The sequence below is a fragment of the Sander lucioperca genome, chromosome 9 (assembly GCF_008315115.2).
Source record: "Sander lucioperca isolate FBNREF2018 chromosome 9, SLUC_FBN_1.2, whole genome shotgun sequence".
NCBI lineage: Eukaryota > Metazoa > Chordata > Actinopteri > Perciformes > Percidae > Sander > Sander lucioperca.
In genome coordinates this window covers 31,493,093-31,508,268 of record NC_050181.1, presented here as the reverse complement: position 1 = coordinate 31,508,268, position 15,176 = coordinate 31,493,093, and the positions used below count along the sequence as shown (strand labels likewise).

Sequence of the window (15,176 nt, the reverse complement as noted above, 5' to 3'; positions counted from 1 at the left end):
TTACTGTAGTGTTTATTGCCACAAGTGCTGTAGCTACATGTTAACGCCAGAGAAGCTGTAATCTTGGCTACCAATGTTGTTCATTTCTCCCCAATTTCGGGTTACATTACTTCTGCTGTATTCCATTACTGTCCAATGCTATAGTACTCTAGATCTTTATATAGATCCAGGATGCCTCCCACCCCCTCCACCATAGCTTTGAGCTATTACCATCAGGAAGAAGGTTCAGAGTGCCTCTGTATAAAAAGTCATTCTACAACAAATCCTTCATTCCCAATGCAATACATATACAAAACTCATGCCACTGACACATCAAACACATACTCTTCCTTCAATCAAAAGAAAATGTTCTAACATGGCAACATATTAGGCAATAAAGCTTTTTGAATCTTGAATCTTGAATGTTAGCTGCCTGCTAATAGCAGGGAAACCTGCAATCTTGGCTGCCAATGTTCATTTCTCCCCAATTTCGGGTCACATTACTGCTGAAACATATCCGGTTGGGTAGTATTTGGTTTAAAAGCCTTTATCTGCAATTTTTGACGGTAGAAAGTGCTGCTATATTCTATTACTGTCCACTGATAACTATAGTAGCTGCATGCTAACAGCAGGAAAATATGTAATCTTGGCTGCCAATGTTCCAACCTTCCAACCTGAAAATAATTATTTCCATACTCATACTCTATTTTCATACCTTTCAAACTCAGGGATAAGTTCGGGTCTGACATACAGGAAAGGCAAACGGAGAGCAAGTTTCAAAGATCTGGTACACTTTGTTGAAAAACAGGCTAAGATCCGCTTAGATAAAATTTTTTGGAGACATTCAAGTTCCCCGCCTAGCCAACAAAGCTTCTTGATCAAGGACCTTTAAAACTACCACCAAAGGAAGTAGCTTTGTCACTGCCATAACTGCTGTGTCTGAAAACTCACAGGAGAACAAAACAAACCCATTGCCTGCCACTGATCCAGGAACTTTTAATATCAACAGGTCCTTGTGAACAGCTTCTGTTGTTCTGTGATTGAAGTAGTTGATTGATTAAAATGAGGCATGGCATACACCCGTCAATCACCACTGACAATATCTGGCAGAATATGATGATGAGGCCACCTCAACAACTCTCCTTTTGTATGTCACTCTACTATTGACATCAGGAGACTGCTGAGTTGATTTCCTAATCCTGATGAGTAGACCTGATATGGCCACAGAGATGGCCTTGCTATCTCGAGCTCATCTTCTCCACCTTTTCCTAGGTGTTTACTCTGACATTTCAAAACTTGAGCCAGCTAGCTAGTTAGCCCAGGCTAGCAGAGTCAGGAGGAGACTGGCAAGTTGATTTCCCGATCCTGATGAGTGACTCATGGCCACATGCCATCACTGTCCAACCACATAAAGCAGAACTACTATTTGTAAAATAAGACAATTCAGCATACATTGTGGGGAGCTGATGGAGAGCTAACATGAGAGCCTTCTAATTCTCAAATTATATCATACAAAATATCTACATACTTTTGTACACTTAGCTGATCATAATGTAAATTAGTGAGCCACTAGTAAAGCTCATCAAATATGAGTTAGGTTCATAGGTTCACCACGCGGTCATATTATAATTATAAAATGATTTTGCGTCCTCCGCATAAATATTAGGTTTCGTCTGGGACAGAGGATATATATTTAACTGCAGCAAACCCACTGATCATCCACTTCAAACACAACTGTAGATCTTCAATATTAACCCTAATATCAGTTCACACACAACGTTAGGTTTATTGCCGTGGTAACGTTAGTTGTAGTGGGTGCATTTCTATCCAACAAGCTATTAAACAAGCTAGGTAACGTTACATTATATTACACTAACATAGCAAACTTTTTGTCATAACTAATTCATTAATTACTCAGCATCATTTCTATTTGAGAAAAGAACAACTTCATCCAATGTTTAATGTGAATAAAATAGCCTTGAACCGCCTACTTACATTCCTGTCACTACCGATGTGACTGTGAGCCGAGGGTGCAGATCTGATTCCTAACGTACAGCAGGCAGTGGACCAAACCACTGTGAGGCAAGGGAGGGGGGACTCAAATGTTTCTAAACTTAAAAAGCATTTTTTGGGGTTTGTATTGTTTTACTACTTACACAGATATTTTAAGTATACATCATTATATTATTTACAATACACAGCATTGTTTTAATGATATTTCTAGGGGGGGACAACCCTTAGACCCGACCCCCCCTGGGATTTACGCCCTTGCGTACAGGAATACGCGGGAAAGCCACAGTTTTACCGGCATTGCCCTGACCCACTCCGTCTCTCTGCTGAGCCCTGTTCATGTAACAGCAGCAATTAAACTGTATTTTACACTATGATGGTTAAACTTTTCAATTAATCCGCGGTTCACACGCATGAATACATATTTCAAAATTGTAGTAGCCCATTTCATACATTTGCCTTGATAATCAGGTAAACTCATGATATCTACAGGTGAAACAGTTTGTGACAGTTAAACATGAGCACATTATGGCCCCTTATTACTAGCACTAAAAATATTTACCTTGGCAGTGTGCTGCTGCTGAAGGTCATCATGTTGTCATGGTTACCCTGGGGACTGGATGGGGTTATCACCTCCACCTCAGCACTGGCTCTTTTCAAATTGGACATAGACGGCTCTCGGTAGGAGGCACTTCGCGTCAGGATGGGCTCTGGTCGGTTGGGGGACAAAGTGTGGGAAGAGGTCCTGGTGATGATGGGCTCTGGTTGGCTGGGAGCCAGCGTGTGGTGACCTGCAAGTGGATAACAGGGAGAGGTCAAACTGCTAAAGTCAAGTTAAAAAGGGGATGATCTGAAGCCACCAAAGTCATCATTAGAAAAATAAAAAAAATGACTAAATTAAAACTGTCAAGACTGCTTGGTTTTGAAAACAGCAAAGGTTTAATCAGAGTCATAATATTAGGATCAGACATCAGAGAAGCAGCATCACAAGTTTATGTCACATCTGCTTTAATTCTGAAGAGGTTGGTTTCCATCCAAGTATTTTTATTCAAATAAGGTGTACTACGTTACAAGTTAAAGGGGCACTCAGGATCAGTACAACTACTGGCCTGTGAAAACAGTATTATAATGTCTTAAGTGGCTCTAAAGGCAGTTACACACCAACCAGACGGCCGACCATCTGCAGAAAAGGCAGTTGGACTGATCAGTCTCCCCGAGTTGGTCAAAAAGTGCCTCGGAACACACCAAAGTGACGAGATGTAATACATCTCCATAACAGCAGGCGGCGCTAATCTATATTGTCACCCAAAAAATGAAAACCACAAACAAAAATGAGACCGCGTCACATGGATCTGGCTACTGCTTCCGGATTTTGGATTTTTCAAACGGCCATTACTCATTTGGCGACTCATTCAGAATACAATCTCATATTGTACTAAAATAGTTCAACGAAACGTGTTTCTGAAAACATTTTAAGCGAGAAATAGGCAGTTGCTGAATCTGTCTTCATTTCAGATCGACAAAGGTCAGTCAGATTTTGAGAGGCTTAGTCACGCTCATCCCGCTTGTCATTTCCGGGTGAGTCCCGACTACATTGTCTCCGACTGAGCATGTCAGGTCGGCCAAAATGAAGGCCGACAGCTCCTCCAACGGACGACGGCACGGAACACACCGAACAGACTCGAGTCACTGACGTCGCCAGACTGTCCAATGGCCGATTATCGGCCCGGTGTGTAACTGCTTTAAAGGAGCTTTCCGAAGTTAGACAAAAATAACGCTGAATATGGGTTATATGAATATGAGGGCGTAGAGTTTGGATATGTAACAAGCATGGAGGGTTTAATGAAAGACACTTTTTGATTAGCATTGTGGGATGTGTAGCATCTACCAGTATTGGAGCTTAACCCATTAGAGGAGGATTCAGGATATCTCTGCTTCTACAACTTTAATTTGCACTGGGACACATCATCGGCCCTTTTTCTGCTCTCCTCTCTGAGACTTCCCTCTGCTCTGTGAGGCATGTTCATTAGATTTAATGGCGCTCAATCCTAAAACAACATACAAGTTACAAAGCAAAAGAACATTCATTGCGTCTTGTAGAAAAACACAACTTGGGTTGAGAATGAAAACTCGTGCTTACTCGTGTAACAGCAACGTAGCTATTTTGGGGAATAGCTCCATCTGTAGGTCAGTGTGAAGCTGCTTTGTTTCAAAGAATTTAGGCTAAAGAATCGTGCATGCAGGCTGAGATTCAACCATGGTGTTCTGTCCAGAGATGCAGTGACTTAAACCAAGTAAGAGTAGAGGAGCTATGAGTAACATTAAGGTCAGATGTGAGCAGGGCCTGAAGTTAACTTTTTTGACCACCAGCCACTGTGGCAGGTGGATTTAAAAATCGACCTGCCACTGTGACTTTTTACCAGCCAGTTTTTTTGCCTCATAAAGGTGAAAAACAAGAATTGCTGTGTCTCTATGATCCTATCCTGTCCTATTGATGGTAGCCTACTCGTGGACATTGCGCCGTCATCACATGCTGTAGTATAGGTGCCTTGATAATCCTGCATAGGGGTTCACATAGACAGTGAAAGTTGCAAAAAAAGTTTCAATTTTTTTTTGTATAGTTCTTTAAAAATAAAAAGGAAACTTGTTTTCGGGAGAATAATAATTATTACTATTAATGAATTACTCTGGGCTGAGATTTCCTAGGAACCTTACCAAAAAGGCTCAGGATGCTGCAAATGTTGGTATAATATGAAAATGGCTGGTGGATTTAATAATTTATTTAAAGAATCAAATATGAACATATCTGTCACTGTCAGTGGCTTGTTGATCTTGACATTGTTAGTTAATTTCCTAACCTGGGCTGGGACACACATTCATACGGTTTCATAAAGTACTTATTGGACTTTAACTTATCATTGCACTTACAATAACGAGCGTAGCTGTCCTCAATTTAGGTCATCCTGTACGTCTCATCTCCGGTTTTTCCTGCATCCACCGTGTGTATTTGTGTGTGTGTGAGTCGCGGGGGGAACTAAGCAGCCCCGCCCGCTGCAGACAGCCGACAGGATTGAAACAGCAGCCGCTGACTTTAGAGTGAATAAACGTCACAGCGTACATTGATGTTAAAATGTATACAGGTTGGCAGGGCAGTCTGAAATGTCTTTCGCTGTACGTTTTGTTGGTAAATGTGAGATGTTCGAGTCACACACACGTCTCATCTTCATATCAGAAACTAGGAAATGATCAACCCGTTCTCACTCCCGCTTGGTCATTGGCTGCACGTGGGACTGCTGGGATTGTCGCGAGTGATGAAAATGTGATAGGGGGACCCGGCTGTCAATCAATGTCTTCCAGTGATGCGGGCCCCTGATTGGTCCGGGCCCGTAAGCAACCCCGTACCCTGCTTACCGATAGTTCACGTCTGAATCACTCAATTCTCATTGGCTACCTGCCAGGTAGATTGACAGTGTTACCCACCAATTGCAAAATTCACCAGCATTTGGCGGGTGGTCGGGTGTTAATTTCATGCCCTGGTTACTACAGTGTATGTGCTGGTTGACAAGTAGCTAACGTTAATGCTAGCTAACGCTTGGTGGATAACATTATAGGGCTACAGCATCGTTCATCACGCTCATAAAGTTATTAGTAGTATGATTGTTTTGACCATGGATAAAAGCAGCACTGCGCTAACCCACGAATAAGTTCACTAGTAAGGTTAACGTTAGCTGTATAGATAGACGATTAATCTAATGCTAATTTAGCCAGCTAGCACACCCCGCTCTGCCTGCCTCACTCCCCCCGCACAAAGAGACTTCATTCGGGATGATAGCTGACAACACAGCTGGGACATGTAGCAATAGCTAGTTACCGTTAGCCCCAGCCGGTGCCGGGTGCTAACGATGCTAACGGCAGTTTAATGAAGCGTCGGGAAACAGAGAATAGCAGACCCAGGCATCCTAGTCACAACATCGTCCATCCATAATGTTAGCTACCGGTGTTTGTACCGAAAATCTCCTCCCTGCCGAATTTCTCCCCCCTTCGCGTTTAGCTGTCTTTACAGTTAGCTAGCTACGTCTTCGGTGTTTGTATCGAAAATCTCATCCCTGCCGAATTTCTCCCCCCTTCGCGTTTAGCTGTCTTTACAGTTAACTAGCTAAATTAACCCGACAACAGATGGGTTAAGCACCAAAACGAATAGTTAAGATAACAGAAAAGTGAAGGGGGAGATCGGGCAGCTGGGAGATGTTTTCATGCTGCTAACAACAGCAATCGAACATCATCGCTGCGGCGGAGAGTCCCCCTGCAATCCCCACCCACACCCGTCTCTCAGCCTCGTTGAGTAGCTAGCTAGCGTTACAACAAACCCCGTCCGCCTGGTAAAATCCAAAAGGTGACATTGGCATGTGAAATATACTGTGATAGTTTGGTTAAACCTGCTATCGTTAGCCACTAATGTTAGCTTGCTGGCTCACTAGCTAACTGGTCAGCTAGCTGCCAATACAGATTGAATCAAGAAAAACGTAATTATGTTGTGGAAACTGCAGCTATTTTATTAGCATGACATGAATAAACGTAACGTGAATAAACTTGAATGGGTAAACTCGTCCGTGAACAGATGGATTTTAATAAACAATAGTGTTTAGCAATAAAAACTCCCATAATTCCATGCAACTTCCCAACGTCATCCAACGTCTGTGTTCACAAGCCATTGTTTTGGTTGAAAGACCCCTAGCGGCAGAAAGTTACATATTGTACGTTTAATCGTGCATTAGACATATATTGTAGAAATAAACAAATAATTGAAATATATAAAGAAAGAAAGAAATATGAAGATACATCATGTACCTAATAAATTTGGTGGTTTAAATTACGTTTGATGTTAAACACTGTGGATAAAAACATAGACAACGGGAAATCCCCACACACAGTTGGTGATGTAACTTAAAATAGTTGCATATTGATGAAACCTTATTCATATTCAGATAAGCTTGATCTAGCCTTACTGTTACTTAGTAACCTGAAAATGCTTCAGAAAAATGTTAGGCCGATCAAAAGTCAAACAGAAGTTTGAACATAAGAGACTAAAGTGTATGTGATCACTATCATAAATTGAAGTTGAAACGTTTAAGTGTCAAATGTTTTCATTCAAATTTGGAAACATTCCAAGAAAAGAAAGTGACAAATGAGAATTTAGAACACAATGATAAACATTCTATGACAAAGTGGCTTTGTGATGTCATAGAATGTTGAACAGACAGAAGGGGGTTTACTTAGTAGATGTCCGTTCAGACCACACAGTCATTACTTTGCAGTAGTAAAGAGTACTTTCGAAAAGACCTAAAGATGAATATCCAAAGTTTGTGTCCGTATGGAATGAAGAGCATAATGGAGTGTATTTCCAGGGCGATACTTCTCTCACAACCTACCGACATCCCCGGCTTTTTACTGCAGTATTTGTCAGAGCTGATCAGTTTTAGAGAATCGTACCCTGAAGATGATCCTAAGATTGTTACCTTCTGCTACCAAGAGATGTGGGGTAAGCTACTGTTTAAATATATCAAATATTCTATTTTTGTAATGGTTTGTGATGTCCTAATCTGATAAAGGCCTTTGCAGTAGATCAGTCAAGTAATGCTAGTTTGAGGCAATGATGTAGTCCAGGGGTTTTCAAATTTGGTGAATGTGAGCCTCCCCTTAGAGTAGGTAAGGACAGCCGAGCCCCCCCTTCCCCAAAATCCCGTCCGCCTGCCCTAACCCGGTTGAACCCACACACGCCTCTGCAGTACATGCCATCTTTTGTGTGTCCCAGACAATGATGAGTTTCAATAACAACCGATAAAATGTAAATATTTTTTAATATTGTATTTGAAGACATTTTATTTCCACAACTTTTCTAAAAGTGCATTCATAAATGATACTTTGCAACAGCAAATCATTTCTAACTTCATGCAGGCCTAATTGAGCCTACTTTTAAAATCACTGAACATCAGTGGGCCTATCCACAAGTCAACAAAACATGCTTAACATGTGCTATGATGTGTCTGGGGGTCCACCCCCTGAACATTTTGAGCATTAAACACTTCATTTCCTGCATTCTGGTGAATTTGTATGCACCTATTTCTACCTTTTTCTGAATCAATATGCTGGAAATATCTTTATGTAAAGGGAAACATAGATTACAATCCAAATATAAAAACATAATGGAAAATATTACAGTAAGGCTCTCAGGCATTCTGTATTTCTTTCATCTATTTATTCTCCTGTATATCGACTTTTCTAATTATATCTGAGTCAGCACACATGTAGCTTAGCATCATTTACTCTTCCCTCCTCTTTTGTGTCTCTTGTTGAGGAAGTAACCTCCTTAAATGTGCATATGACAATTATTCACTTCAATGATATATTAATTCATTTTAAGTTATTAATGAACTCCTGGACTGTAATATTTCAGATGTTTGAGCAAGATTTCTGCTCATGTTCAAAACTTTGTGCACATTCACATTCAAAATATAACTCATCCCATCTGTGCTCTCTGAGGTTTGGATGAGTTGTGATATTTTGAGAAAAATAAAGTTATAATAGACTATTACAAGAATACAGTCACTATATTTCAGAAAATAATCTACCTGCACCATAGCCTGCTGTGCATTACGTGATTGCTCTGCTGATACGGTAGATCTCAGACCTTCTGACAGACACAGAGCCCTGTTTGAGACTCTGGTCTCTGGGAAGTGGCTGTACGCTGCTCTACGTCGGAGGTGGAAAACCAAAACTACAGCAGAAATACACGGAGCACAAACGGGACACATCTGCTGCAGCATGTCCACAGCAGAGTGCATCCTTTATAAACCTGAACCTGCCCTGCTTTTTACAGTGAGAGTGGACACTAAGCGACGTCCGGTTTCATATTTGTCAGTCAACTTTTCAAAATACATTTGGGTCTGAAGCCCCGGCAAAATCAGCTGATGCCGCGTCTGTCAGTGGAAACAATGAGGCCGCGCTTTTGATGCGCAGAGGTGTTGGATGCGGGGCTGCAATGCAGAGAGAAATAGACGCAGGTCGTCCTCCACCTGCAGACTTGATCTTTATCTGTTTTTAATCATGGTCAGTGCGGAAAACCCACACTCACACAAGTAGGTGGAGGTGAAGGGGATTAGGACTTTCATAGCCTTAGTGGGGATCTGGGGGAACTCGCTCTCCACAGACAACCATAACGCGTGATGGGCATTTCTCCAAGTCTGTCACACCGCGGCAGAGGAGCAGCCTCGGACCCCGACCAGGTGAAACCTAACTTTAACTCAGGATCATATTTCCTACGTTTGTTGCTGGGTCCTGTCTCCTCCCTTAATGCTGACTTCTGTTGACTTGGGACAAGGAAAAAATGCATTTTAAAGCTAATACACGCACGCACAATTACAGATATCAATAGAGATGCATACAGTTATTTTTTCTTTCCGTGTCACGCCTCCCCTGTGGCTCTTTGGCGCCCCCCAGGGGAGGCACGCCTCACCTATTGAAAACCCCTGGTGTAGTCTAATGTGTTGTACTAATCTTGTGTTTTTGTAAATGCCCTATTCCAGAGAATAAGTTCCTGAAAACAACAGTGAATCCAATCACCACCACCAAGACGTCACCAGAAGTTCCATCTCAGACTGAGCTAAAGGAGGCCCTGAAGACACTCTACTCAGATTTGGCGTCTTCTGGTGAACAAAAAAAGTTCAACACATTAGGACTCCCTACGTTCCCTACTCCCACGTTCGTAAAACCAGCACCACCTCATTGTGTTGGAAGAAAGGTTGGGAAGAATGTAGCACCACCTGTCCTTGTTAAAGGAGAAGAGAAGCCTGCACCACCTCCCTGTGTTGAAATAAAGTTTGGGAAGAATATAGCACCACCTGTCCTTGTTAAAGGAGAAGAGAAGCCTGCACCACCTCCCCGTGTTGAAAGAAAGTTTGGGAAGAAAGTAGCACCACCTGTCCTTGTTATTAAAGGAGAAGAGAATCCTGCACATCCTCCCCGTGTTGAAAGAAAGTTTGGGAAGAATGTAGCACCACCTGTCCTTGTTGTTAAGGGAGAAGAGAAGCCTGCACATCCTCCCCGTGTTGAAAGAAAGTTTGGGAAGAATGTAGCACCACCTGTCCTTGTTGTTAAGGGAGAAGAGAAGCCTGCACATCCTCCCCGTGTTGAAAGAAAGTTTGGGAAGAATGTAGCTCCACCTGTCCCTGTTATTAAAGGAGAAGAGAATCCTGCACCACCTCCCTGTGTTGAAAGAAAGGTTGGGAAGAATGTAGCACCACCTGTCCTTGTTGTTAAGGGAGAAGAGAAGCCTGCACATCCTCCCCGTGTTGAAAGAAAGTTTGGGAAGAATGTAGCTCCACCTGTCCTTGTTGTTAAGGGAGAAGAGAAGCCTGCACATCCTCCCCGCAATATCAACATGAAAACACGTAGAGTGTCCATATCTAGAGTTCCTAGTCCACCGCAGAGTGAAGCAACCACTGATGATATCATGAAGACGCCAGGAACACTAGAACTCAAAACAATTCATAAAAAATCACCTACGCCTAAAGCTTCAACATCCAGTGCCACCAGTGACCCCTCCAAACTTCCCAATATCCCAATATCAAAACTGACACAGAGTCTTGTTATTTCATCGAAGAAAACCATAGGTTCCCTATCACTTGAGAACAGGGAGGTGGTGCCAGAACGTAGAGCACTGGGGCCATTAAAACGAGCACCAAAACTTGAAGCAGGCAGAGTACCAAACACAGAGAGAGCCAAGATAAGACCTACAACACCAAAGGTCCAGCAGCCAGAGGAGGAGTGGAATCTGTCAAACAGATCACCAGAGAAGAAGAGGATTCTATGGACAGACAGAGAGAAAGTAAAGCCAGTAGCGGAGAGGAAAGTTCAGGGGGCAGCCTTCACTAGACCAGCTTCTGTAGTAGTGAGCACAAACAATTTTAATCTGGCACCTACCCACACTTGCCCTCATTTAGCGCCTGCTACCATCATAAGATACAAGCGTATGCTGATAAGAGCCTTACCTTTCGGCCACAATAGTCCTCATTAAATTCACATCACTACGGATTATAATTAAGACATCTACATAGGGATGTTAATAATTAACCATTTAACCGTTAACCAACAATAAGCATTTGGATCAATATTTGGTACAAAAATAATAATTATTAAAAGTAATTTAAAGAATTATTTTCCTTTGCATGGTAAAAGAAAAATAGGCTATGCATCCTATTTCTGCCAGTTTACTTGCTAGTGCAAACTGTGATGTGTCAACGACAATGCATGTAACATCGGGGCTGCACGACTGGTAGGCTACAAGTCTGCAGTTGTGCGTGGAAAGTATATCTGAGGGCGTTTTCACACCTGTAGTTCGTTTGCTTTGGTCCGAATCAGTTGGTGAGTTAGTAAACTTGGAGCGATTTGCCCTCGGTCGGTTTGGTTTGGTTTGGTTTCACACCTGGAAAAATCCAAGCCTACCAAAATGCGTCATTACAAATCATGCAAGAACGTCCAGCCCTCTTATTGGTCGGATATGTCTGGGGGCGGGAGCAAAAACGTAAATACAGGAAGAAGGTCCTGTGTTCTGGTCTAGTGGTCAAACCAGTTCATTTCATAAAAATGATCAGACATTGTTTCGCAAGAGACGTTACTACATCTGCTCTGGTCACCGAGACTTCGTCTGTCTCCAATTTTAGCGGCAGCTGGTTTGACCACAGAGATGCGAGTGACGGACGGCAAGCTTGACTGCAGTCTATTTCTGTGATAGAAACACTGCAAGCTGCTACAGTTTGCTGCTCTGCTGCATCGCAGATTGCTAAACACACCTGACTACAGGAGACATTAGCTTAGACTTGCGGAGTACATATAGTTGGTGCGGTTATCACCACACAAACGAACCGCTCCAGAGTTCAATTGAAAGTTGAAGTTCATTGAGACCACCTCTTCAAGCAGGTCTCGGTACGCTTGTTTGGTCCGCTTTTGGTGCGCACCAGAGTTTGATTGCCGCGTTCTCACCTGCCCAAATGAACCGCACCAGCGGGGCCAACAAACTAGTTTGATTCAACCGAAATAAAGGCTGTCGGTGTGAAAACGCCCTGAGCCTCCCAGGTGAACTAGGACTCAGTTGCCTGCTTGTTGGTTAACGGTTTATAATGAGATCGGTCAATGAGGGCCTAAATTAGCATCCATACAATAATAGCAGTGACCTCAAAGTGATTTTGAGATGCTTAAAGAAATTGGCCCTTAACTAATGTTTGTCATGGAGCCCACCAGGTACCCATTATCCTTGGAAGGGGGTTCCCTCTTGCTTGGTCCTTCTCAAGGTTTCTTCCTTCTTCACCTGTTAAAAGGTTTGGAGGGAGTTTTTCCTTGCCCGCTTGAAGGGGGCGGGAGCCTTAACACGTGGGCTTTGTGTCACTCTTGAAAATAGTTAAATTAGCCCTGGCAGTCTCTGGAAATTACTGTACGAAAATAAATAAAATGAAAAATTCAACAACAACAAAAAAAATCTATGATATGTGATATTGTATTCATACTAAAGAAATTGTCAAAATAGTCACAGAAACTTTTTCTTAAAATTTAAGGAAAAAACAAGGTCATTCAGTTGGGAAATTGTCTTTCATTTTGAAATTATCAAATGTTAAAAAGCAATGCTGCAGTTCACTCAAACATTTTGAATCATACCAACCCTATTATAAATAATCCCTATTGACTATTGGTATTTATTTCCAAATTGTATTTACATCATATTTACACTAAGAAGAGACATTAGAATATCGGTTTTAACTTCAAACCTCTATCAAGACAGTAGTCACAAATTCTTCAGACAAATCTTTTCAGCTAATCAAAATAAAACAAAAATAAAACAGGCGACCAAGTCTGATAAACAAACAAGAGAGGGAAAAGTCACTGCATTCTGTGTCATGGCTGACTCCAGATTCATTTTGTAGTTTTGAGGTTTAGCATACCGAGATACATACCTGCAAGTTAAAGGATTTCCAATTTTTCTTGATACTTTTAAAGCCTCTACACACCCATGATCCATGCATACATGTGTTTTCACTTATGTCGCCTGATTAGACCTCTTCTCAGGACTGCGTGGGCGTGTACAAACTAGGTTTGATTGACAGCTCCCTCACATTCACCTTGTTATCATTCTTTTTGGCCCATTGCTTTTTGTGACATTGTAAAATTCCCAGCATAGCTCCACCCAACTTCAACCTGACTAGGTGTAATCAGCCAGTGTATTTTTTTTATTAAACAATGAGTGACACAACAAGAACAAGTACAGAAAAAAGGAATACAGTGGAGAAAGGAGACAATTAAAAAATTCTACTGCCTAACATCCGCACGCTGCAAAGGAGGATGCAGCATGTAAAGCTGGAGCCAGGAGTTTTGGGGGTTAGTGTTTGTGATACTGAGTGTTTAATAAAACAAATCCTCTCCACATATATCAGGCTGAGGTTTGTGGAATAAAAAACAAGTGGGAAATAGCATGATTAAGAGCAACAAAGTAGAGCCAAGGGGTATCAATAAGTTAGTTATGAGTGGAAAAAGAACAACAAATGTGTTAACAGGTGTGCTGTGTATCTTACTTGAAAAACAAGAACAAAGTGAAGGAACAGGGGGGAATAGTATAAGTGATTAATTAACAAAAAAAAATCCTCCACATATATCAGGCTGAGGTTAAGAATCCAAGCAAAGTGCACAGATTAAAACAGAAATACTGACACTGTCAAATATAAACATGTGATGACAATCAAAGTGCATCAGGGCTGAGAGGAAGGTAAACAACCGTGATAAGGGGTACCTTGGCAGCAAGAGTCAGACTAAGAAGGCAATTTCAACACAGCAGACTTCCTCAACTAAGGTCATAACATCTAGTCCACTGCCAAACACCTTACTGGTTGCCATGGATGTCTTTGGCCTCTCCATCCCCGGCACACCGTCTGCAGCCTCCAGTCGCCTCATATTTCAGCAGCCGTCGCCAGCACCAGCTAGGGCTGCTCGAATATGGAAAGAAATATGATCATAATTATTTTGGTCAATATTGAAATCACGATAATTTAACACGATTACTCGCTGACTTCTGGAAAGATGTTGCAATTATTTAACTTAAACAGTGGAACACATTAAATAAATCAACAGTAAAAAAAAACAAAAAAAAAAAACACAACTGTGAAATTTGCCTTAATACTTTTTCATATTTAAACTTATGTCATTGTCATGTCACTTACTGATATTTTTTGTGTGGAATAATTTGTATTCATACATGTAATCCAACAGCCCTTTCAAGGGTATAATTAAACAAACGCAACCTTTTTTCTAGACACACAGTACTCAGCTGACTAGCTAACACCGTCAGGTTCAGCAGATAAAACCTAAATAAAATCCGTCCTTAATTGACTTTAATGATCCTAGTAATCCAACATCAATAACTAACTAAATAAAAGTTGTCAGAGATTCACTACTGAACTTCGTAATTGTTGGTGTAGCGATACCTTCACAGCTGGCGAAGTCAAGCTAACAAACGAGCTAACAAACTAGCAGGCAATCGGTCGGCTACCAAGATAAAAATATATATAATTACGCTGTGCACACATACAAATAAATATCAGTATATGCATCATAAAGGGCCTCTGATAAAATATAGACAGTTGACAATTCAAAAGAGGTAGCTATTTAATCAACTTACCTCAGAAGTTACTCCGAGGCCAGCAATGAAAATGAATGATGTCCGACACCGTGAATGGATTGTTTGGAACTATGCGAGACTGCATACCCCGGAAGTAGGCGGCAAAAAGCGTACAACAGAGTCCAATGGGAGTGTCGCCACTCTGTCTTTCTCTATCACCCTGCCGATAGTTAGGTGTCTGAATCACTCAATTCTCATTGGCTACCCGCCAACGTGGCAGGTAGATTGACAGTTTCACCCGCCAATCACAAAAGTTACCCGCATTTGGCGGGTGGGCGGGTGCCAATTTCATGCCCTGGATGTGAGTAGTAAAGTCAGCTATTTATTTTCTCCTTTGTTTTTGTTTTTATGGCATTTCACTTTGTTTGATGTCATTGCCCTGTTGGTACACAGTGTGACTGTGCTCATGCCAAAAGCTAGACTTTTGGGAAAGAGCAAAGTTGAACCACAAGGACCTCTGTGCATATCA

General features: G+C 41.7%; 1 protein-coding gene across 1 annotated transcript in view; it reads right to left on the bottom strand.

Moving 5' to 3' along the window:
• LOC116040844 (phospholipid phosphatase-related protein type 4-like) overlaps positions 1 to 15,176 on the bottom strand; it is a 107,165-nt gene that overhangs the window by 15,040 nt on the left and 76,949 nt on the right. Inside the window, exon 8 of the mRNA XM_031286541.2 lies at positions 2,552 to 2,780. Coding sequence (XP_031142401.2) covers positions 2,552 to 2,780 — 229 coding nt within the window. The remainder of the gene's footprint in view (positions 1 to 2,551; positions 2,781 to 15,176) is intronic.